The sequence below is a fragment of the Trachypithecus francoisi genome, unplaced genomic scaffold (genome assembly GCF_009764315.1).
Source record: "Trachypithecus francoisi isolate TF-2019V2 unplaced genomic scaffold, Tfra_2.0 Contig01579, whole genome shotgun sequence".
Taxonomy (NCBI): Eukaryota; Metazoa; Chordata; class Mammalia; order Primates; family Cercopithecidae; genus Trachypithecus; species Trachypithecus francoisi.
In genome coordinates this window covers 389,428-415,281 of record NW_022681442.1, presented here as the reverse complement: position 1 = coordinate 415,281, position 25,854 = coordinate 389,428, and the positions used below count along the sequence as shown (strand labels likewise).

At 50.4% G+C, this 25,854-nt stretch overlaps 1 protein-coding gene across 1 annotated transcript in view; it reads right to left on the bottom strand.

Moving 5' to 3' along the window:
• Positions 1-401: 401 nt before the first annotated feature.
• Positions 402-25,854, bottom strand: part of TCERG1L (transcription elongation regulator 1 like) — a 234,120-nt gene continuing 208,667 nt past the window's right edge. Inside the window, exons 9-12 of the mRNA XM_033178686.1 lie at positions 25,561-25,696; positions 11,949-12,038; positions 5,652-5,770; positions 402-1,327 (exon numbers count right to left, since the gene is read on the bottom strand). Coding sequence (XP_033034577.1) covers positions 1,171-1,327; positions 5,652-5,770; positions 11,949-12,038; positions 25,561-25,696 — 502 coding nt within the window. The 3' untranslated portion in view covers positions 402-1,170. The remainder of the gene's footprint in view (positions 1,328-5,651; positions 5,771-11,948; positions 12,039-25,560; positions 25,697-25,854) is intronic.

Sequence of the window (25,854 nt, the reverse complement as noted above, 5' to 3'; positions counted from 1 at the left end):
TCCCACCTTGTCCAATTACATCCTAATAAGTGTGGAAAAAAGTGTTCCCACGGGAACTAATTAAGAAGAAGGTAGGTGAGGAGGCTGTGTCACTCTTTACTAGGGGACAAAGACATTGTATCTGAACAGATAACTCCACAAATCTTGAAATAAATAAATGGATGTTCAATAGTTTAAGGAACGCAATTAATTAGCGAAGGTTTTGCCAAACATGGTTCCAGCCAGGACTACTAAGTATGTTGAAAAGTAAGATTTGGTGTGAGTGGCATTTTCATGGCCCTTATTGCAATCATCGGGACTTTTTTCCCCCTGAATCTTTCAAAACTGGGTATCTTTAGTTGAAACACAATTTTGCTGCTTAAGATCATGAGGAATGTCTTAGTCACACACACACACACACACTGGTTTAAAATATTTATTGATTAAAAAAATTAAAAATTTTTTATACAAAGGTGATGAGAAAAAATCTCATGCAAACTCTGGGCATACAATAAAAATAACTCAAATATTAATATGATGGTTTTGTACAAAATAATTCTTTTGAAGTAGGACCTGTGGCAACCAGCACGGCTCCCTGCTCCAGACCGGGACGTCCCTCTGGGAGGAACGCGCGGCCACCCTTGGAAACCTGTAAGTGACCCACAGTCCAGGTGTGGGATGTTCACACTTGTCACTACGATGAACGATGAAAACCCTATTGCTGCTACTCAGAAATGAGACTGAGACCTAGGGAAGAGTAAGGAATTCCTCAACACCGCGGGAATCCTGGAGGAATGAAGTCATTCACAAAGGTTTTTCAGAAAAGTTTTCGCTAATCGTCTCAGGTGATGACACCAATGCCTGGAGATGGTTACGGAGGCTCCTGTTCCCGCTTCCCCACAGTCCTGCGGTGGATTGATAATTTGTGTATATTACAAGTAATTTGCATAATTAAAACAATTAAGAGATCGACGTACCATGACGATTAGAAATGCATCAAACTCTGAACGTACAAAAGAGAGAGCTTCAATATGAAACAGTAATCCTCTGAGAACGAAGACCCCGCAGCGCTGGTGCCTGCTGGGTCGTGCAGGTGCCGGCCGCCCCACGCCCGTGTCTGTCTCCACCGCGACCTCCTCGCTCCCGGCATGCCCAGGGCCAACCCCCGGGCTTATTGCATTTTTCACAAACTCATCTCATTTTCCGCAGCCTTAGTCTGTTTTCCTTATCCCGTTTCTTAAGAATAAGTATGAATTGGTTGAAAAAATGCTCCTGGTCCTTTCTTTTTTGAACAAGTCGGAACCTCTGATCCCGGCCGTATTTCTCTGCAAACTCCTTAAATGTGGTCCTGAAAAAGAAAGAGTTTCCTGAGACACCTGCCAGAGAGCAACTCTGGCCTCCCCAGGGATCCTGCAGCGGTACTGCCTGAGCAAGCAGCCAGCCCTTCCACCAGGCCGGGCCGTGGGCGGCAGGGCACCCGGTGGGTGAGCAGCTCTGGCCGGCCATGCCTGCTCCTCACCAGGGTCCTGCAGAGCCCTGACCTGCCCTCACTTGCAGGACCCCCTGGTCTCTCCTCTGAGTGGTCTCCAGAAATGAGCGGCGCCCACTAGCCTCCTCAGCCGTCTCATGCAGCTGTCACTCTCCCAGCCATCCCCATCACAACTTTGCCTGCCAGGTCTCCTCCGCCCCTTCCTTGCTGCCACCATGCTCTGCCTGCCACGGTCTTTCTTACACTGTTCCCTCCGCCTGGCACACCCTTCCCTTGTTTATTCCCCGAGTTAGAGCTGCTCGTCATGAGAAACCAGGCCAAGGCATCTTCTTTGGGAAACTCGCCCTATCTAGAAGGTCAGAGAACTGTGACTCCATCATAGCCCTCTTCACAGTGGTGATCTTGTCAAACCTCACATGTGGAACCGGACTCCCACGTTCGAATGGGGGAGGCATTATCTGCTTCATTCTCCGATAAACGCCCTGAATGTCCAGCCCAGTGTCTGGCAAGTAGTGAGCCCCAAACACTGATGGAGCGAATCAGAGCTGCCAGGCCAGGTGGTGCCCCACAAGAAAACATGAGTGACCCAGTCTAGACCAGCAAGGCTGTTCTCAAGGCTAGGGCAGCTTAGAGGGTAAAGCAGGACGCGCCTCTGCGGTGACCAACCTGACCTTCACAGGCTCCGGGCCCCGCAACTTCCTGTTCTCTTAGCCTTGAACTTGAAGCCAGGAACAGGGACAGGGATAGAGGGGCCAAGGCCTGGAGCCACTGGTCCATGCAGATGCACTTGCTTGTCCAGCAACAGCAGGGCCTGGCCTGGGCAATGTGCTCCGGGGTGCCTGGAAAAATGTGGTCATTCTTTGTCTGGGGGATTCTTCTTATTCCCTCCCATTTCTCTTCACAGAGAATTTTACACTTTCTTGCAGACATTGAATTATTGTGTTAAATTATCATAACTTAATAGCTTCTGAAATATACAAACAACAAGATTATGCCGACATGGCTTTTAGAAGACAAGACAAATAATTATCAGACTCATGCTCATTTCTGTCATTGAACAATTCGTCTCATTTCTTCCTCAAGGCGCTGCCGTTTTCCTGCTCTCCATCTGTGGGGGTGCTTGTTTACACATCTCTCGCAAGAAAAGCACTTCTCTCTGGCTTCCCTCTTCCTCCCTCCCTCCTTCTTGCCCTCTCCCCTGCCTTCCCTTCCTCCTTCCTTCTCTCCCTCCCTCCTTTTCTCCCCATTCCTTTCTTCCTTCTCTCCCTCCTCCCCCCTTCCTTCCTTTACTGATGTAACAACTCTTGCTGTGCCGTGGCTAAGCCACACTCCACCCCTGACCTGCTCAGGGTGAGTCAAATGGTCAGACTCGCCTGGGCTTGTTCCACCCTCCCCTGGCTAGATAGGCATCTACGCATTCTCAGTTAGGGGCTGGACAGGTGCAGCTGCTAGACAGGTCCTATTCTGGGTCTCTCTGAAAAAGTGTCCCTGAAAAGAAAGGGAGCTTCATACCTCTGTGGCCCCTGAGCCATGCCAAGGGGCCGAACTGGCTTTCTGCTGATGCTGACGAGCTGTGGTGTGAGCTCAGGAAGGTCAGCTGAGTCACGGGCCCTGTATCTCTGTTCTCCCTCCACTAAGCAGGACTCAGGATAGCCTGCCATGAAGGAGGCAGCTGCTGCAGCTTTCAAGAAGGAGCACCAGGTGTCAACCCCACCAGGTAGCCAACCCCACCTGGCTAGGACCCAGTCCCTAGTGGCTGCTCTCCCGAGAGGCGGGCAGGGCTGGGGCTAGGGGCTGTCCAGGAGTGTTCTGGACTATCCCATCACCACCATTCCCACAGGCTGCTCGAGACTGAGGCTGAGACGGGTGACCAGGAAGGGATTGTATGGCTGTAGGAGGCTACACAGCCCCAGGCGGCTGCTTCTAAGAGGCCCACGTGGTCTGCATGGGGATGAGCCTAGCTGTCCAGCATGTGGTCATTTGAATTGCACGTTTCAATAGGATGCCTACAGAACGGTAGACAGGAGATCTGGAAAAAGTTTTTGAAATGCTGTAAACTTAGCTACTTTAAAAATTTTTTAAAAAATGCTTTATAATTATAAAAGCAATATATCTCAAGTGTAAATGCTAAAATTTGCTGCATTATAGTAAGCATTTTATGATCTGTATGCACCCTATACCATTATGTTGTATAGTTTAAATATATACAATAAAATTTCTTTTAAAAAATAGCAGGCAATTAAGTCTAATTTTAAAAATAGTCAGTTTAACTTCCTTCTAATTTCTACCACTCATTTTCCTTGTGTGTGTGTATGTGTGTGTATGTCATCTTTTTTAAATGACTCATTGCATTCCGAATATCTTTTTCTGTTGTCTTCATGATGTATTCATGGGAAGGGGAGCATGTGGCTTATTGCTACTATTTTATCAATAGAGAGACAGAGAATGCTGGCCAAATGTCCTTAATAGTAATGACAGTCTCAACAGTAATGACGGTCTCGATAGTAATGACAGCTATCACTTTTGGAGCTCCTCCTGCCTGCCAGGCGCCACTGGGGTCCCTCCCTGCAGCCCCTTACTCCATCCTCCTAGTCACTTTCTGAGGTGTGTGTGGTCATCCTCCCATTTGGAGGAGGGCTCTGACGCACAGGAAGGTCCAATACTGACCCCATGGCTGGGATAAGATGGGCCAGGGCCAGGCTGTGAACTAAGGCAGAGAAGGGGCTCCCGCACCTTTCCCAAGCCCTTGCCTCTGCGGCCTCTGTCCCATGGCCACCTGGTGGGTGGACACAGCTAAGCCATGGCTAGAACCCAACATTCTCATGTCTACTTTAACCATAGAAAATCACAAGTTGCAAGCAACAGGACACACATTTACTTGCCCACGTTAGCACTTGTGATGAAGATAACTCATGCTATTTTTCCCCATTCAGAAAGTACCTGTTCTCTAGAACAGTTAGAGAAGTTTTATGAGGATTGTGTAACTAGCACTAACTTATGCCACCCAATTCTCGATCAGCCAAACCACAGGTCAAACAAAGGAGGCCTATGCCTTCATAGAAAGCATCAATTAATGTCTGCTTAAAAACTAATGCTGGCCGGGCGTGGTGGCTCACGCCGGTAATCCCAGCACTTTGGGAGGCTGAGGCAGGTGGATCACCTGAGGTCAGGAGTTCAAGACCAGCCTGGTCAACATGGCGAAACCCCGTCTCTACTAAAAAATACAAAAATTAGCTGGGCATGGTAGTGGGTGCCTGCTATCCCAGCTACTTGGGAGGCTGAAGCAGGGAGAATTGCTTGAACCCCAGAGGCGAAGGTTACAGTGAACCAAGATCGTGCCACTGCACTACAGCCTGGGTGAAAAGTGAGGCTGTCTCAAAAATAAACAAAAAACAAAAAAACAAAAACCAAAAAACAAACAAAAACCTGATGCTAGATCTTCCAGTCTAAAATAAAAATACATTGTCAACCATTTTTATGCTTACAAAACCTACAGTTTTATAGTTCTAAGAGTAGTACATGTTCATTAATTTATAAAGATTAGTCAATTAAACTAATTTTTAAGAGTTAAGCTTATGTATTCTTCCGATTTCTAACATCTCTTTTCTTATAAGTGTGTCTTATTTCATGGAAATAATGCCTCATTTATTATTTTAGTAAGTCTTGGCAACCCAGTTAACTCAGTTCACTTCTCTAGTGTATCAAATCTTCATCAAATCTTCATCTTATTCTGGGACCAACTGTTAAGACATCTGGGACCAAGGGGTGTGGTAGGGGTTCTGGTGCTGCTGTTTGTAGTTAGCTTTGCATTTTTGCTTCTTGATCATTAGCTCAGAAACTCGACCTCATCTCATGGGTGCTGACGTATTGATTGGTTATCTGGGTCAGTCAGGGCTGCTGACGTCTGAAAGGCATGCGGGGTGGGCATAAAATGGTTGTGATGCATTTGGATACCAAATAGCCCACTTTCCCAGGACTGACGAGAGGGACATGTGGAGGCTCATGACAGGCTGCATGGTAGAGGGGAGTCAGCCCGGTCTCACCCACAGGTCTTCGAAGCTCACACTTTTGTGTCTGTGGAAGGCTGGGTTACAAAATTTAACAAAAACAAACCTGAAGAGTCCGCTTGTAATTGGTAAGTTCCCAGCCCCAGAAATCATCGGGTATATTTCTCTCTCCATACCTGGGAGACACTTTAGATTCCTCTAGAAGTTTCTTGAATTCTTCTTTGGCTAGCAGCAATTTACTTTTCTTTTCCTTGTATTCTTCTTTTATTCTTGTCTTGACAAACTGTTCAAATATCTTAAAACACAGACACAGAAGAAAAACATCATGAAATTGCATATCAGAAATGAAATCTTGTATTCCAAGCACAACATGAGAAAGCAGCAAGAATCTATGGCAAAAGCTGTCCTTGTTCGCAGCTGCTGGAGTTATGAGCAACAGCCTTTCAGCATAGCTCTCCAGATCCAAGCAGTCTGAATAATTAAACCTGGGTCCCCACACGGCCTGGCGTTTCTCTACATGCAGGCGCCATTTCTGGGTCAAACCTGAAACAGCCCTGCTGGAGAAACCCGGAGAATGACTTGGCTGCCCTCTCTGCAGGCATCTGGAATCAAGTGGCAATTTGGAACTCATGCTGTAGGCTGCAATGGTCCTCGCTGTGGTCTCTGAGCAGCATCCGTACTGCGCGGCCTCCTCACTTTCTCATCATGGCCAGTGGCACCAGAACACAGCAGAGCACTCAGTTCGTGCTAGTCACTTCCTAGGGTGATGTAATTGACATTCGAGTCTCCCAAAAATGACCTTAACTTGTGAAAAGAAAGTAAATTCTGCATCTCTGATCCCCACTTGTGAACCTGGGCGTCTGGCGCGTTGGGGAGGACTCAGGGCGCACAAGCGGCCTCTTCTGAGGAGGTCATGGGATGCCAGGCTGCCTGGGTCATCAGTGTGGAAACAACTGAGCAGGAGGCCTGACCCTCGGGCACTGGGCATGCCCCAGTCTGACCAGAAGTGCATCTCAAATGCTGCCCCAAACAGGAAAACCCTGCTCCTCAGTGAGAAGGACAGGCACATCAGCTGGCAGGCAATTTTGGGCAAGGCTCCAGGGCACTTCTCCTGGAACCCGGCAGCCCGCATAACGAGATGCAATCTCTTTATGACAGGCCACAAAACCTCTTCTCTGTCAGAGGATGATGGATCATTGTTCTAACAACCGAAAAATGGTCATTTATAGACTACAGAGTCAAAGACGGACAAAGTTCTTTCATTCCTAATGCTACCCCAAACTCAAGAACATTAAAAGATGAGTGTTTATGCAAATGTAAATAAACATAAACAAAAATATCAAGAGAAAGTCCACATAGGATCCTATAAGGTCGATCAATGGCAACTCTGCACCAATCCAACCAACCACCAGGCAGATCTTAGAATGTGACCGAGGACCAAGCAGGCAGCTTCTTCGACACGCATGCCAAGTGAGGGGGCGATGAGAAAGTAAGGCTGGGCAGGTGAAAGCCTCCACCCCAGCACTGCTCAGCCCCTTCTCTGGAGCGGCTCCCTTCCCACTTTGTCTCATTGTTTCAGATTCCATGTCAGTAGTGGCAAACCTTTACAGGGTTATCAATACACAATGCTACTGGGCTCTTGAAGATACAGGTAGCAAAACGAAACATCCACCAATACGGCTGAAACTGAGAAGACGTGCATGCATATGTAAGTAAGAAGATGACTGGCTTTTTCTCTTTTCCTTTTTTTTTTTTTTGAGACGGAGTCTCGCTCTGTTGCCCAGGCTGGAGTGCAGTGGCGCAATCTCGGCTCACTACAAGCTCCGCCTCCCGGGTTCCCGCCATTCTCCTGCCTCAGCCTCCCAAGTAGCTGGGACTACAGGCACCGCCACCTCGCCCGGCTAATTTTTTGTATTTTTTTTTTTAGTAGAGACGGGGTTTCACTGTGTTAGCCAGGATGGTCTCGATCTCCTGACCTCATGATCCGCCCGCCTCGGCCTCCCAAAGTGCTGGGATTACAGGCGTGAGCCACCGCGCCCGGCTTTTTTTTTTTTTTTTTTTTTGAGACAGAGTCTCGCTCTGTTGCCCAGGCTGGAGTGCAATGGCTTGATCTTGGCTCACTGCAACCTCTGCCTCCTGGGTTCAAGCAATTCTCCTGCCTCAGCCTCCCAAGTAGCTAGGACTACAGGTGTGTGCCACCACGCCCGGCTAATTTTTTTGTATTTTTAGTAGAAACGGGTTTCACCACGTTGGCCAGCCTGGTCTCAAACTCCTGGCCTCAGGTGATCCACCTGCCTCGGCCTTCCAAAGTGCTGGGGTTACAGGTGTGAGTCACCGTGCCCGGCCATAATTGGCTTCTTATAGCAATGTAAGTTCTCAGTTGTCTTATATTTAACTAATAAAAAAAAGTGAATGCAGGGTTATTATCCAAATAAAAGCATATGGCTCCATCATTAGCTAGAGTTTTGCTCTATTAATTTTAGACCTGGAGAGAAAGCCTCGCTGGCTGTGGGGTCAGAGCTCTTCAGAAATGCCTGCTTCTCTCTCTGCCTAGAACCATTTCTCCATCTCATCAAATGCTCCTCTCTTTCCTCTTGCTTTGCTCTGTTACTTTATTTTATGCTGCTATAATTTAACATCGCAGGTTTTGTTTTTCATCCTTAACAAATTATACCAGCTTTATCCAAAGTGGAGCATGACTTTTTAAAAGAGATTCCGTTGGCCATTATATCACTGCTGTATGTTCTAGCGCAATAAAGCAAAACGTTATTTGTTGCCATAGAAACAGGCCTGCTTCACACTCCCTCGACCCTGGTTCTGTGTAGGATCACCCTCTTCTCCTGTGCAGCTCCCCTAGCAGAGGAAGGGCTGTGATTTTCACACCAGGGGCCTTAGCTTTCCCCATGAACACACTGTGTGACATGAGGTCCTGTACTGATTCTATGTCTGATACTTCTAACCCAATTTCTTCCTAAATAGGACTGTGGTCTTTGGATGGGGTCCTGCTATGATTTCTCTCCATCCTCCTCCTCATACGAGCTGCCATGCTCCCCTTTGATGAGGTTGCAGGCACTTCTGAATGCTCTCTGGCCTCTCCAGTGTGCTGGCTACAGTGTGGCCTGCTTCCTCCTCCTTCCCACTGGACCTTATGGGACCAAGTTGCAGGACGTTGGGACAGGCCCAGTTTCCTCTGGGTGATTTCACAGGGATGCTTAAAGGCTTTCCCCAGGCAACAGGTACTTAGCATGAGCTATATTCTCATCTTATCTATTTGCAGAGGACCCACCCAGGCAAGGGCAGGGCATCCCAGCCCAGGTAGGCCCAGCCCCATCAGGGTTGGCATCTGCTGTCTCTGACGACGGCCTGAGGAAGGTCCAGCCTCACAGTGCTCCCTTGGATGAGCCCTGGGTGGGATGCCCATGTCCCCCAGACATCAGGGGGACATCAGGGGGCTGGTGCTGCCCTGCCCATGAACCTCTTCCATCCAGCAAGCAGACTGGGCCCCTGTGTTCCCAGTTGTTCTAAGAGATGTGCTTTGGCATTTAAACTAGAGTATCTGGAAGGGGCTTGATCATAAATTGGAATTTTCTTTTTGCAATGGAGATGATCTTACTTATTCAATGTTTTTTAAAGGGACTAATGGCCTCAAAAGGTATCCATGGCACAGAGAGAGAACAACTGACAACAGCAAACTAGTTGTGGTGGCACACGTGGCACACGCCACACATGCCATACGGAAGCCACACGCCATACACAGCACACATGCCACACACGCCACGTGCACCCCAGATGTACTGATGATTTTTAGACACTGCCTGGTTTATGGCTCCTGCCTATGTCCTCCAGTGAGTCTGTCACGTAAAATCACAGGCTCCTTGCTATGCTTTTTCATAGCTGATTTTTTTTTTTTTCTTGAGACGGAGTTTTGCTCTTGTCGCCCAGGCTGCAATGCAGTGGCACAATCTCGGCTCACTGCAACCTCTGCCTCCCGGGTTCAAGTGATTCTCCTGCCTTAGCCTCCCAAGTAGCTGGGATTACAAGCAAGCACCATGACACCTGGTTAATTTTTGGCGTTTTTAGTAAAGACAGGGCTTTGCCATGTTGACCACACTGGTCTCGAATTCCCGACCTCAGGTGATCCGCCCACCTTGGCCTCCCAAAATGCTGGGATTACAGGCATGAGCCATTGTGCCCAGCCATAGCTGAAATTTTTGATTTTTAAAATTGCAACAAAATGGTGAAATATTACCAATTATCAAAGTCTATGGTTTCCCTTCACTATAGGAAAAAAATATATAACACCCAAACTCAGCTAACTCTATTGTAGTATCAGTTTGAGACTGTGATAACACATTTCACATATTTTAAAATATTTCATTATAGAAAATGAAACTCAGCTAGAAGACAGTAAAAGATTATTAATTCCAAGTTCTTGAAAGGTTCAAGTTCTGTATTCCAAGGCAGTCAATCCTGGGAACACGTCACACTGCTTAGCCTGCCCCTGAGCCTGCTCCAGGGAGACGGTCCAGTTCCAGTGAGCAGAGTGGTGGGGCGAGGGCTGGGAGCAGGAATGGGGACAGAGTGGGAGCTGGTCACAACGAGCAACGTGGGTCCATGTGACTGAGACCCTGTGAGTCAGTGCTCCACTGACATCATCTCAGGCATGTGCTTAAAGGGACTTGATGAGCAGAGGAGAGAACTGAACATAAAATGGCAATTCCCATACCCTCCGTCTGGGGCTTTATCAGACTCTGCTGGTATAAGAAATCCAGTGGACACCAACCTGGGGGCCCCTGGTCACAGAATCCCTCCTCCCCAAATTAACTATGGCTCTTCCATTTTCAGCTGCTCTTCTTAATAGCTCACCTTCCATGTGCATCATTTCTGAACTCAAAGGGCAAAGGGAGGGCAAGACGTGACTGCATGCATGGAGTCTGGGTAGGAAAGTCCAGACCTCCCAGAGTCTATCTCAGGGCCCTTCTCAGACGCGCTCTGCAGGGCACATAGACCCAGGCTGTGCTGCTCCCTCCCCCAGCAACCACAGGCCCCTCCTGTGAGTCAACACCATCTGTCCCTCTGTCTGTTTGATATGGAAAGCAGTGTTGGCTCAGGAACCGACTTTATGAAAAGCTAGGGCAGACCCCTGGCAAGTCTCTCCTTAAAATAGACCCCAGAGAACCCCCTCTAATCAATTCATTGTTTTCTGGGCAACGTTCTGTAGAACTTCCACCCTTTACTGTGCTGCTATTGTTCTCTGGACCACTCCTATTTCATTACTATTATTGTCAACCTGAAGAACAAGCAGAAAGAGGCTCTCTAAAATGAAATGAATGCTTATTTGGGAAGAAAGCAGTGCGATGGGAATACACATGCCATCATAAATGACAAGAATACTCAGGGAGGTAAAAAAAAGACAGTAATTTTTAAGGAAAAATAAATGAGAGGATTAAATCATTGTTTTGAAATAATTATCTTTGGCTACAGAGATTCATAACAGGACGAAGCCAGTCTGAGGTTGGACAGGCAGTTGTTGGGCAGGCGTCCTAGGAGAAGTGCTTTTTGTGTGTATAAGTTTGTGATGAGCCAGGTGCAGTGGCTCACACCTGTAATCCCAACACTTTGGGAGCCCAAGGTGGAAGGATTGCTTGAGCCCAGGAGTTCAGGATGAGCCTGGGGAATGCAGAACAACCATATCTCTACAAAAAGTACAAAAATTAGCCAGACCTGGTGGCTGGTGCCTGTAGTCCCAGCTACTCAGGAGGCTGAGGTGGGAGGATGGCTTGAGCTCAGGAAGTGGAGGCTGCAGTGAGCTGAGATTGGAACACTGCACTCCAGGCTGGGCAACAGAGCCAGACCCTGTCTAGAATAGAATAGAATAGAATAGAATAGAATAGAATAGAAGGTTCTGATGCCCTCGTGTGCAAGACTGTGGTTCTCATAGAGCCTTTTTAGTTATCAGGTACACAAGTGTGAGAACCCTCTCTTCATGGCCTTCCCCCATTCTATTTGTCAGGGTTCTCTTAACATTACTGGCTTCATTTTGATTCTGACAACTTTCATATTATATAAGACTTTAAGCATATAAAACCTTAAGGTCTTACGTAAGACCACTTATTTCACTATATTTATATAATACCTTCAGTATTTCGTATTTTTAACATATGATTTATGGTCATTTGGAATGAGGGTTAATGCTCCTAAAATCTACATCTTCATCTCTACAAGTATTTGTCTTCCAGGGTCATAACCAAATGGTGAGGTAAGAATAATGACCAGAATAGCCTTCCTCAGTCCCTCTAACTCTTCTGTTTACAAGTTTGCAAGCTCCAGTGCTGGAGTTGTAATTCCTCCCCACTGGCCACATTTACAACACAGTGTCTGACATTCGGGAACGAAAAGCTCCCCAGATCCAGGATGCAGCAGTCACTTTCATGCCGCGTCTCTGCAGTCAAAGTGCCCTCCCACTCCATTACCTGCTTTCGTTCCTCAGAGTTGAGCAGGAGATAGCGTGGGTCAAACACGATTTTGTGTAATTCTTTCTCCCAGGTAGAAAATGCTGATACCTAAAGAAAGATATTCAATAGAGTTGCTGTTAGCATCTAATGCTAAACCTGAAGCCGCGCTGAAATGATCCATGGTTAAAAACAAACAAACAAAAGCCAGCATTAAAGTACAATAGATTCAGTGATGTGGTGGAGTATAAGTGTTAGACATGTCAGACGTCCCAAGAAAATCAATACCTAGAACATTAGAAAATTTAATTTCTAGACTCATGACTCATGACCATTTCTTTCTTGGGTAACTTTCAGGGTTCTGTCCCCTGATGCGAAACCCCAATTATATCTGTGGAGGCGTGGCATTCTGGAACACCCCACTTCAAAAGGAGAAATTATATTTGTAAAAATTTTCAGAACCCCTACAGACCATGACAAAGAGTAATGTCTTGAAAACAGGCTGAGTTTAGTTGATTTGCAATCAAAGTTTAACCTCTTTTAGGCAGGTCATTTTAAAAATAAATTATTTTGTTTGCAATAGTTTTACACGTACTAAAAATTTGCAAGAATATTACAGAAAGTCAATATATACTCTTACCTAGTTTCTCACGTTGTTAACATATCAGTAGGCTAGATTCATCACCACTAACACTGATACATTATTACTAACAATAGTCTGTGTTTATTCAGATTTCTTTAGGTTTTACCCAATTTTCTGTTTCTATCCAGGACCCTATCACATTTGGCTGCCATATCTCCTTGGACTCCTCTTGGCTGTGACAGGGTCTCAGACGGCCCTTGCTGTTGATGACTTTGAGGAGCAAAGTCACGATGGTTTGGGGAGCCCTGGTCAAGTGCATTGCAGGATGCTCCTCAGTTGGAATTTGTCTGAGGTTTTCCTCATAAATAGCCTAGGGTTGTGGGTTTTGGGAGGAAGACCACACAAGTAAATGCCATTCTCATCACGTCATAACAAGGGTATACACACTGCTGACATGACTCCTCACTGACAGTGGTGGCCGTGGTCGGCTGGCTGAGGTCTCCCCACTGTGAAGTGCCCCTCTCCATGCTGTCCTCTCTGGAAGGACATCGCTACGCACAGCTCACACTTAGGGGTACGGGCTGTGTCCACTTCCAAGGAGGAGAAGTAGCTACATGAGTGACTGGGAGATGTTCTTGGGGCAGGGGTTGGTGAATACTCGTTCATGCCTCCACACTGCTTATGTACTCAATCTTTTATTTATATTGCTGTGGACTCATGGATGTTCAGCCCATGCTTGGGCTGGACTCCAGTGTGACTTTGCTTCTTTTCCTGTTCAGCTTCTTCCAGGTTGGCCTTGGTGAGCTCCGTGGGGGGTTCCTGGCTCCTGGGCGCCTCTGACAGGAGCTCATCACTTGGTTTTTTGGGCATCTCCTTAAATTTCTGCCACTAAAGATACACCGGGGTCATCTTCTGCATGTCCCACCTTTGCCCTTGAATCAGTCAATTCTCCAAGAAGCCCTGGCTCCTTTCCTAGAAGGGCGTTAGAAACCAAGATCTGGGCACTGGTGTGTTCGTTGCTAGTGAGGTATCATTGCTTCTAGACTCTCTCAGCTGATAGAGCAAGGGAATGTTTAAGTCATTTAGAACATAAAAGCATTCATTTAAAAACATGGACTATGCATTCACTGTGCCTTGAGCCCTAAGCTGGGTATTGAGGATCCTGAGGAAATAAATCAAGGAAGCCCATGGTCTAGCGCTGGTGAGGAGCTAACAGACTCTTAAGATGGCACCAGGGCCATGGCAGAGACAGACCTGGACGCTAGTGGGACCCAGCAAAGACCCACAGCAGCCTGGGGAGGTGGCTTCCAGAGTGCTGTGACTTTGGAACACGAATACTCCTCACAGTTCACATAGGAGTCTGGGGGCTATTCCAGGACTGGCTAGCAGTCAGGGCAAAGGCTGGGTCATGAACTACAGGGAATGCAGGAATCCCAAGAGGTTGAACATGCCTGGGGGTGCCAGAGCCCATGAGGGAGCAAGGAAGAGGCAGCAGAGCCAGAGGCTGAGGTTCAGGGCAGTCTGAGACACGGTCAGGAGCCTGGGCATTCTCTACAGAGACAGGGGAGAAGAAAATTCGGATGGGGCGTGCGTTTGAGGAAAGCCACCCTGGGATCTGGGCAGGAGATGAATACCTGGGCACGGTCAGGGATGGGAAGGTAATTGAAAGTTTACAAAAACAAAACCCCATTTGCATTCTTAAAATACTCCTCATAGGGTACTATTTCAATAAACACGTGATTTATTTGTATATTTTAACAGATGAATTTTCTTCACTGGCAATTTCTATCTTTAACTATCAAATTTAAGCCTTTTCTGTAATACCCACAAGCTCTTTTATTAGGTGGGATGACCCAGGATCCGGCCAGGGATTCCCCTCCACAGAACACAGTGAAGCATTGCTGGGACTCAGAGTGAGGTGGTGTCTCTGGGAGGGTCTCCAGGCAGAATGGGTCCCTTTAGCTTTGACTGAGTGCACGTGGCCCCGGGAGCATCTGGGGCTGTTAGAGAAGCTGTGGGCAGCCTCCATTCAGCCCAATCAGATGGCAGACACCCATCTCACGGGGACCTGTGCACAGCCCGACGGTCCCAGCTCTGCAGGGAGAGAGGATTAGACCCTGTGTGGCGTAACGACACCAGTTTCTGGAAAATGTTGTTCTAAAGTATAATAAAATAATTTTTCAATTAATGATGTATAGTTGTTGCCACCGAAGGGATTTATAATCTCTATAGAAGGTCAGATAAGCCATCTCTACAGTGATTACAACTTACAATGATAAACCCAACAGTATCGTGTCAGGGACAGTTCAGGGAAGGGTGAGAGCACAGTGGCTGGGACCCGGGACGGAGGTGGGGGCTGAAGTGAAGGCTGCACAGCCATGTGTGAAACAGGGTCCTTCCCTGCCCTCCAGGTGGGCACAGGACTTCTCCCAAAGAAGGGGTCCTGACAGCCATGGGGACGAGGAGTCCTGCGAACTGCTCCTGAGAGAAGCCTGGCGTTCCCGAGCCTGCGTGAAACATCTACGTTGCCCAGAGAGTACATTCCACGGGCCAGGATCGCACACGTGTGTGTGTGACTACACACACACATAAACACACACACCACACACACAAACATCCACAGCATGTATACATGCAGGTGCACACACATGCAAACACATGAACACACACAGGACATACTAAGATATGCATACACGGGCACGTGTGTACACACGCACATGTACATAGTTGCACAAATGCATACATATGCACAAAGATGCACACATTGATACACACATGCACATGTGTGCCTACGCACACACACATACACACACACACGGTACCACCACCACCAAGGAAGTCCAACGTTGTAGAACAACCAGGCAAAGAAAGCCCCCCGTCAACTGAGTGGACAGCAAGCTGCATATCTCCGTTTTTTTTTTGTTTTTGAGATGGAGTCTTGCTCTGTCACCCAGGCTGGAGTGCAGTGGTGCGATCTCTGCTCACTGCAAGCTCTGCATCCCAGGTTCACACCATTCTCCTGCCTCAGCCTCCTGAGTAGCTGGGACTACAGGTGCCCGCCACCACACCCGGCTAATTTTTGTATTTTTAGTCTCGACAGGGTTTCACCGTGTTAGCCAGGATGGTCTTGATCTCCTGACTCATGATCTGCCCGCCTCAGCCTCCCGAAGTGTTGGGACTAGGCATGAGCCACCGCGCCCGGCCCAAGCTGCATATCTCTTTAAGTCCAGCTATGTTGTGGGACTGTTCTCTGGGTGGCCGTGGACAAAACCTGGTTCTCCCTGTTTCTGGCTGGTACCTCTCCAGAATGACCGGAATGCGCTGGGAATGCAACAGGCTGAGAACAGCCAGGCTTTGTTTGGGCCGCACCCCAGAAATAAGACATCCTTCCACCTGTAGCCCAGCGTTTCACATGACCTCAGGGTACAAAACCCACTGAGGGCTGCTTTCTGGGGTCCCTTGGTTACCGCGAAGGGTAGGCGAGGCTCTGTCCCCTCCTTGCCGCGTTCCTGGGCCTGCAGGACTGGTTCACAAGGCACCCTCATCTTCTGCCACCCTTGTTTCCTGTCTGCAGGGAATAAACCCACTTCAAATGATTTGCTGTGTGTATGGGCATTCTGTCTCAGCAGCCTCACACAGGTGGCTGACCGGTGCCCAGGGAATCTCCTTCACATCTCAGTTTCTATTGCTGCATAAGCAACGACTCCAAACTCAGTGGGTCACAAGCACTACCTCGGGTCACTCCATGGGCTGCGTGGGTCCTGAGTCCAGCATGGGGGCATTGGGCTCCTTGGTCCAGATCCCACTGGGCTAAGACGAGGTGCCAGCAGGAGCTTTGTTCTCGTCTGGTGCTTGGGGTCCTCTTCCAAGCTCGCTGGACGTTGGGAGACTTCAGGTCTTGAGGTTGCAGGGCTGAAGCTTTCCATGTCTTCTGCCAGTTGGGAGCCAATCTTGGCTCCAAGCGGCTGCCTGCAGGTCCTTGCCCCAGGGCCCCCACAGTGGGGCAGTTTCTTCAAGCCAGAGGGAGAATCTCTCCCTGGCTAAGGCAGAGTCTTACACAACACAGTGCCACATTGCCACGGGTGTGACACGGGCCCCATCCATGCTCAAGGAGAGGACCGCACAGGATGAGCACAGCGTGGTGGGGCGGGGTAGGGGGTGGTGTTTAGAATCCTGTCTGCCCAGCACGCCCCTGACACCAGGACACACTGTTCCTCTCTCAGGGGTCTCCACGTCTCAGCAGAGATCTCTCTCTTTCCTCTTGCCTAACACTTCTTTGATTCTTTGGCATTTTATATGTGACTTGATCCTTAAAGACCTGAATTCTTCTGTAAACTTCAGACCCTTTCCTGCAGAAGTTTGTGATTCCACCCTCTTCCTCACCCTGTTATACATCGTCACATCACCCCCTGGACAAACAGCAACGGCGATCCTGGTGCCCGTCTCAGCACGCCTGTTGTCTGTTCCCCTGTGGATGATGTGACCATGGCTGTGACCGTGGCCGTGTCTGTGATCATGGCCGTGTCTGTGACTGTGTCTGTGACTGTGGCCGTGTCTGTGACAGTGGCTGTGTCTGTGACCATGGCCGTGTCTGTGACCGTGGCTGTGTCTGTGACCATGGCTGTGGCTGTGACCGTGGCTGTGTCTGTGACCATGGCTGTGGCTGTGACTGTGGCTGTGTCTGTGACCATGACTGTGTCTGTGACTGTGGCCATGTCTGTGACCATGGCCGTGTCTGTGACAGTGGCTGTGACCATGGCCGTGGCTGTGACCATGACCGTGTCTGTGACTGTGGCCGTGTCTGTGACTGTGGCCGTGTCTGTGACAGTGGCTGTGTCTGTGACCATGGCCGTGTCTGTGACCGTGGCTGTGTCTGTGACCATGGCTGTGGCTGTGACCGTGGCTGTGTCTGTGACCATGGCTGTGGCTGTGACTGTGGCTGTGTCTGTGACCATGACTGTGTCTGTGACTGTGGCCATGTCTGTGACCATGGCCGTGTCTGTGACAGTGGCTGTGACCATGGCCGTGGCTGTGACCATGACCGTGTCTGTGACTGTGGCCGTGTCTGTGACTGTGGCCATGGCTGTGACCATGACCGTGTCTGTGACTGTGGCCATGTCTGTGACCATGGCCGTGTCTGTGACAGTGGCTGTGACCATGGCCGTGGCTGTGACCATGACCGTGTCTGTGACTGTGGCCGTGTCTGTGACTGTGGCCATGTCTGTGACTGTGGCCGTGTCTGTGACCATGACCGTGTCTGTGACTGTGGCCATGTCTGTGACCATGGCCGTGGCCGTGGCTGTGACCGTGGCCATGTCTGTGACCATGACCGTGTCTGTGACTGTGGCCGTGTCTGTGACCATGGCCGTGTCTGTGACAGTGGCTGTGTCTATGATCCTGTGACCATGACCCTGCCTGCGACTGTGGCCTTGTCTGTGACCATGACCGTGTCTGTGACCGTGGCCATGTCTGTGACCATGGCCGTGGCCGTGACCGTGGCTGTGGCTGTGACTGTGGCTGTGTCTCTGACCATGACTGTGTCTGTGACTGTGGCTGTGTCTGTGACCATGGCCGTGTCTGTGACTGTGTCTGTGACCGTGGCTGTGTCTGTGACAGTGGCTGTGTCTATGAATACTGGAGCTGCCTTGGTGGGAGAACAACAGGATCTTTTTCTGGCTCCCAGGCTGGAGTGAGTGTTTGACTCTGTCCGAGGACAGCATTGCTGGTTCCTCACTGCACATTCTCATCTGATCGCTGTTTCAGGACTGTCCCTCCACCCTGCCTGAATCACAAGAGTGGGGACTGGAGGTCATGTGGGCTGGGCTGGAGTTGTGCCCTGTCTTCCACTCTCAGCCTCCTGCAGTGGGACTCTCTCCTGTCTCCCTGGGAACGCCGGCTGGAGCTCCTCTATTCCCTCATTAGTGTCCGGGTTGCAATTGATTCCCTCCCATTTCCACAGTGGAAGAAGCCAGAGCTGTTTGTTAGAAATGCAGGCGCCAGAAGTTAGCTGCAGAGGAGGCAGTGTGGTTGCAGGCCAGAGAGGCAGTTTCCAAACTCAGCAGATAGCTCCATAAAATGGACATTGCCCAAGCATCACCCTGCAGATAGTGGCCGGCTGGCAGCAGGCGTCCTTGACTGCAGGTCACTGTGTGGCACCGTCTCAGCCCGCAGGCATCTCTGCTGGAGAATGGACAGGCACCTGGAGTCTGAGGTTCAGGAACGGAAACTGCACCTTCTTCACAGCCACAGTAACTGGGCTGTCCCTTTCACAGCTGTTTTCAACATCCTCTCAGTGACAAGGACCTGGTCTGGAGAACCCAAAAGTGTTTTCCAGATCAAGTGGCTAGATGAAGACCACGTGGGCAAAGCATTGAGCCATGGTCATCTGGTTCTGGGACAGACACAGCTGTCTCTTAACCACCCCCCTCCCTGCCACGTCACCTCCCTCAACTCACACCCTCTAAAACTTCTTCTCCTTGAGCCCTCAGGTGAGTCCACAATTCAGCTGGGTGCTCGAGGCCCTGGTGGTCTCGCCCTAGCTCCCTCCCAGCATTCAGGGAGCTGCTTCTCTGCCCTGCTGAGCGATGAGTGGCTGCCAGGAGCCCCAGGTTTCCCTGAGCACCCACACCGGCTTGAGCAGACTCTCAGCAGGGAAGAGACCCCAAAGCATGGCCCGAGCCCAGCACTGTCCATACCTCCTGCTGTGGATGGGTCTGGGTGAGCCCCTGTCTGAAACCGGGCACCTCAGCCCTGGGAAGGCGGCCAAGACCTTGGGCATAAAGAAAAAGGTCACCATTTATAAAACAACGCCAGGGAATACTAGATCTAACTTCAGTCCCAGCTTCACCAAAAACCTCTCTGGGGACTGAGAAACTCATTGTGCATTGTTCCGGTGGATGCGTCAGCTCTGAGAAAAGGGGGTTCAGTTCAACTAAAGTGGCTGAGAGCTCGAGGACAGCTCAGCCACATGTGGGATGCCAACGTCCTGGAGGTGCCCCATGAGTGTGACGGCTCTGGGAGGTCATCACGGACGGGACAGGTCTAGACTGGCAGGGAGCCTCCGACAGAAGCAGAACGCTACCTTCCATCTCTAAAACCAAAACAGAATGCTACCTTCCATCTCTAAAACCAAAAAGGCTCTTTCAAGTATTTTTCAATCCGTGGATCACAGAAAAGGCCAGGGATCCTGATGACTAGAGTAAAGGGCGAAAGCTGGCAAAAGGATGGCGCCTGCCAAGTCCCGAACTGGAGGATAAAGCCCCAGCCTTGAGAGGGCCTCAGGTCAGGGGCACAGTCCATGGCCTCTCCAAGGAAAGCTGGAGCCATGCCCTCTCCGATCCTGACGCTGGGGCTGGGCTTAGCCAGGCAGACTCGTGTGCGTCTGCAGAAACGTGCATCTGTCTGTCTGCACCGTCCGCCCCCACCCACCCTCATGGCTCCCTGCTGTGGTCCTCAGTGTGTTCCAGGGACAGGAGCTGCGGTCTCTGTCCCTCAAGGAAAGCTGGGTCATACAGGGTCTCCCAAACATGGCAAACTTCCATCTCAAAGACAAACCTGGTTACTTTTATGAAAGTCCTGGAAGCTAATGTTTTGATGAAATTTGATTGTCAAACAAAATGTATTTACTTTTACTTCTTTGTATCTTCAAATGGCCGTAATAGACCGGGAGCATGAAGTGTTAATCTAATTAGAGGTGATTTTTCCTTCTGGGTTTTATGAGTGCAAACGTCCTGAGGAAGGAAGCAATCTGTCACAATTACCCTCATCTCTTGATGACCCTGCAGCTGGACTTTTGAAATAAGATCACCATTTCCTTGCACAGCCTGCCCTTCCCCTCGCCCACGCCCTGTGGGCAGAGGACAGGCTGCAACTGGTTATCTTGAGGCCTGCATGGAATTCACTCATGTAAATAAATAATAAAGCTCCCAGGTAACATTGTGTTATATTATTTCATGTTGTGTTGGAAACACAAGAAGACAGACAGACAAGCCAGACTGCTCCAAGGTGTTGAGGGCGGCCTGCCCCTGCAGCCGCCAAATAAGACCCCAGCAGCCGAAATGCATCTCCAGGTCCCTTGGTCCCTAGTCATGGGCCCTGCCCCCCACCCTGTCTTCTCAGCTCAGGCTGCAGGCTGCGTGGCCAGTGCCAGCACCCTCCCTCCCTTCCTGCCATCTTCATCTCTCCTGTTCCTTCCTGCCTCCCCTGGTCTCAGGAAAATTGACCCAAGGCCTCTGCTGGGGCAGCAGAAGTTCAAGACCACTGAGAGTGGGGGAATGGGCCCCGGCCACACAGCACTCCCAGTGGCCACATGAGGAGGGTTCAAAAACCTCCCTGGGGCCTGAGCCCAGGACCTCCGCTTTCAGGGCGGAGGCTGAAGACTTGGGCCACACCCATCCCCGAGCTCTGTCCAGATTTACCTGCTCTATTTCTCCAGTTCCGGCTCCCGCCTGTCCTGGAGATGCCTGCCTGGATCTGCAGCCCATCTGGCCCCTCCTGAGCCCAGATGCCCCAACCCACCCCCCGCGGACTCCTTCCCAGGACTTTCTCCCCCTGTCCCCCAGGCCCACCCTGTGCCTCCCACAAGCCCTAATGATCCCACAAGCCCTAATGATGCCACAAGCCCTAATGATGCCAGCTGCACGTGGACAGACTCCATTTTTGAGAAACTGCCTGGCCATTCTCCTTCCCTTTCACCCCGTCCCCCTCTGCGACCCTCTTCTCCTGGCCCCTGGATGGGGCCTGCTCTCAGGGATGGGGAACATTCCTGGAGCCTGTGGCTGCGGCTGCTCCAGAGTCCCCGACCATCAAAAGCGCGGCAGCCCAGGGCAGAATGACCGGGCTCCCACCTCATCCTTGAAGATGAGGCCATTGCCTTAAGCTCAGATCCCTAAAGAAGCCGCATGGCCAGGGCCAGGGTGCAGGTGTTTGTTTGGAAGGTGATTCCAGGCGGTCCTGGGAACGGACACACGGAGGAGAGGAGCCAGCAATGGAGGGTGGGCCATGGGGCGAGGAAGGTGCCCAAATCTGCCCGAGAGGCATCCTTCCTGAGGACTGGGAAGCAGGTGTCCACCTGCTGACCCCCGTCCTTCCTGAGGACTGGGAAGCAGGTGTCCACCTGCTGACCCCCGTCCTTCCTCGGTTGAGGGTTGCCCTTGGGGTGTTAAATCCCTAACATTTAACAGTGGAAGTGGCCAGCACAGACAGAGTTCCTGTGAGCCCAGGTGGCCCCAGGTGGACCCGGGCAACTGTGAGTGAGCGTGGAAGGGAACCTGGGTCTGCAGGCGAGGCCTCCGTCTGCATCCCTGTGTTACCCTGCCTCAGGGCACATCAACGCCTACCCCCACCTTCAGGGCTCGGAGTAGTTTACTAACTTTTTGTTTTCTCTTTTGCTGAATAAATGAAATTTTACATGGTTATTCCACAATATAGCCAGCTGATTTCACTTACTTTTGAGGGTTACTTTCACACAAGCGTAATTATCATCCCATTCCAGAAATTAGAGCGGGCAATCCCAAATCCCAAAGGCACCTTCAAGGGTGCTGTCCCCACAGGCACCTCCCCTTCCCTGGCAGCAGCCTAGGCCTTTCTGCGCATGTGCGCCCCAGCCGTGGGCCTGGTGAAGCTCCTGGGAGGCAGAGCTGCCTGTGTCTGACTGGAGGGAAGAGCACTCAGACACTACTCATCCGGGGAGACGGACAGGCCAACGCTGCCCTTCCTGCTGCCTGGGAGGGGCGCCTGCTGCCTAGGACTGTAGGGGCCTCTGTCTGGTTTGTGCCCACTCACCCCACAGCCTCGCTGTCAACACCCATCTTAGTGCAGGGAGAAACCATCATAGCGAAGCCTGGAGGAACCCTGCTCTGTGAATTCCTCACTCCAATGCAGACGTGGTCCCAGGGCTCTCCTGGGTAGCCCACCACAGTGCCAGCCAGGGTCCCCGAGGCTGGTCATGGCTGGGAAGCTGGCCCAGGGTCACCCGCAGAGGGACCCCTGAAAAGGACCAAGGACAGCCCCTAAGTCCCTAAATCAAAATCGAGTATTCTCAAAAGGACTTTCTCTCCTGGCCCCTGGGTGAGCATCACCTACTTGTGAGAGAGACTTTGCAGAAGGAAAGTGTTCTCAATAAAATGTCTCTAATGTATTTACCTAAATAGCAGGATTAAATTAATAACCTGCTGTTCAATTAAACTTGCTCCTGATGGACTAAAGTTTTAAAAGAAAGCTTCTTTGGGATTTGCACTAGCAAGAAAAAAACAAAAATAAAACAAAACAAAAAACGAACCTTCTGCTGAACCATCATTTACATGCCACAAAACCACAAAACCTTCATCCCCCTGCCCCAGGGCATAATCCCCATGGCAGGGCCCAAAGCCTGCCCTTTTTAAACTACTAAAAACCCCAGGGTCCACCCCTCATCACTCCACAAGTACATGAATTTCTGAACTGAAGTATTGAACAAATGCAATAAAAAATCTTATCAATCACTCAGTCCATGAAAAAGTGACCTTTCTGTGCCTCATTGTTAAGCAGCTAGAAACCTTATGGGTTTAGCTATCAAATTCTCCTGAGCATGAGCAAATCTGCCAGCATATTTTACAAAGCTGAAAAGTCATAAATGGTGGCATTGCTTTATGATATTCACAGTAAATTTGGGTTGATCTTTTCTACTCATGAGCTGTGTGTAGGCCTCTCCTGAAAATCCTCATGAGACACGGGACTAGGCTTCACCCCGGTCCCTTTCTCTCGGGGTAAACACACAACCCTGTGGTTACTGCTTCACTTTCAGATGATTTTGCTGATTCCTGTATAATAATCTGAGCAGAAAAAGTTGAAACGAATCACCCACCCTCACTGGGGTAAAAAGGCCCTGAAAATCTCATTAGTAAAATCTCTCCACCAAGGCCGTTTGGAGAAATTCAAGAAGCCCATAAACGGAGTCCGCCAGCATCCCTGCCGGGGAAGGGAAGGCCGGCCTCTCGAGCAGGTAGGTTAGTTTAAAACTGTGTTGGTAAATTGGGCCTGCCTCATTTCCAAAACAAAGAGATGGAAAACTTGGACGTTAGTAAGATAAAGGGAATGTTCTATTCCTACTTCCCAAATGTTCACGATGCCATCATGTTTCAGGGAAGGCGAGTCATGTCTCCTGCCTGATAATCCAACCAGGCCAGCCTGGCCAGGCGTATTCAGAAACTCAGAATTCCAGCCATTTCCACAAGGGCCATGCAGTCGCTGGGGCACAACAGTAAGGACTGGGAAACTGCCTGCACTTGGACCTGTGGGTCACAAAACGGCCTCTCCTGCCTCTCGCCCAGTGACACCCCCGAACCTGACCCTGCTCCCAGGCAGGGCTCTCCTAGCAGGTGACTATCTCGGTAAAGACGCAGTCACAAGGGCGTGTGCCGATATAAGCAAGTTCCCTGTGAGAGGGCCGCCCAGTCACCCGCTGGACACTTGGGCATCAGGCCGTCCACCAGGATGAAGAAGAGTCCGTGAAGGCACACGGGGAACACCTGGCGGCACCTCCCCTGGAGCCCCTGGGGCAGGGCTAGAGCTTTTCGCCACTCTGCAGAGACCAAGTTAGGAGAAACTACCACAAAGACCCCCATGCCAAGAGCAGCAGGAGGGCAGGAAGCCCGGGGCAGGAAGAGGGAGGGACTAAAGTCTTGTTTTAAAACAAAATTTGAGCCTAGTAAAAATAGCTTTTAAAATAACATTTTTTGCAAAACAAACCAACACCCAGGCAGCGCATCATGCCAGGGCCAGCTCCACACATGTGTGAGTCCACATCATGCTTCGTGCCTCTCGGCACGTGTGTTAATTCAGCCTGACACACGGCATTGCAGTCACCACTTACACACCTACTTTTCCTTCTGGTTCCTTGAGGCCCAGAGCTGTGTTTTACCTTTGAGTGAATGATGAAATACGTAAACAGGTGCACACATTCAAATTCAAGGGGCGTTGGAGGAGACGTGTCCCTGGGGGTGGGTGGGACCAGCTCCTTCCTCCATAAAATTCCTAAGGGGTAGGATCTGCTCAATGTTTCCTGTTCCCCCAGGGTTTAAGCCAGACCCAGGACAGCGTCCCAGCCCTAACCCTTATGAGGGCTCTGCTCAGACCTCTCTGTTCTGCAGGGAGCTGTGTCTCCAGGCAGCTCCACCTCTGCCCCCCTCTCCAGGACCCTGGGAGTTACCAGCTGTGGGAGGGCCAGGAAGCAGCCTGGGGGTGGGTGCTCGCTGCAGAGGAAACTTGCTCTTCAGTCTGAAAGGCCGTTTGTGTGTTCATTATAAACGTCCTCACACGTGGGGCCCATCACTGCCGTCTGCATTCAGCCTTATTTTCTGAGGAAATCCAACCGGGCTGAAATACTGCCTCTGGCTCATTTTATACCCAGAGCCAAAGCAGGAAATGATAGTCATTGACAGGGGATCTGAATATAAAATCCCCCCTGGCCCACAATTCGAAGTGAGATTTGAAAATCAGCTACACTGAAGATATCCTAATTTTATTTTAAAAACAGTCATGTTCATCTGTAGGGGAGGGAGTCCCACTAGGTAGGATGGATAACCCCATGGGGAAGCTGCACAGGGAGGTCGGGCACCGTGACCTGGCCCAGCTCCCACAGGAACCCCATCTGCGCCGTGCGTGCTTCCTCAGGCCACCCAGGACCTGGCCTCCCTGTGGACCCCACCTGCCAGCCTCTCAGGCCTCATGCCCACAGGTGAAACCACAAAGGCACCTTTCTCCTTTCAGAGGTGAAGCAGGACCTTCTCTCCACATTGGCTGCCCCTCAGCCTCCACTCACTTAGCACCTGCCCCTCACTCAGCACAATCGGGAACTTAGTAAGGGGGAGGCATCCCTCAGGCCCTGGGATGGTCACTTAGCCTGATCAGGAACTCAGTAAGGATGACACATCATCTCTCAGGCCAGGACCGTCACTCAGCCTGATCATGAACTCAGTGAGGAGGAGACGTCCCTCAGGCAGGGACAGCCACTCAGCGGCTGTTCCCCAGGGTCTGCCGCAGGAGTGCAGCCGCTCAGCTGCGCCGCCTTACCCCTCTCTCCAGCAGCATGTCTCGGAAGTGGGTCACGCGCTCCTCCAGGGGCAGGAGGATCTGGGGGGGTGGCGTCCTCGGGCCTTTGTCCTCTCTCTGTGCCTCCTCTGGCCTGGGACTCCCGCAGCCTTCGGTCCTTCAGGGACACAAGATGCAGAGAGTTAGACACACTTATGGGGACCCAGCTGGTTCTTATTGCAACCTTGACAAACCCTCCTTAAGGTAACTCTTTCAGAAACACAGTCTCTTTGACAACTCTTCACAAAGCCTGACCTGGTCTCCCCAGCAGAGGTG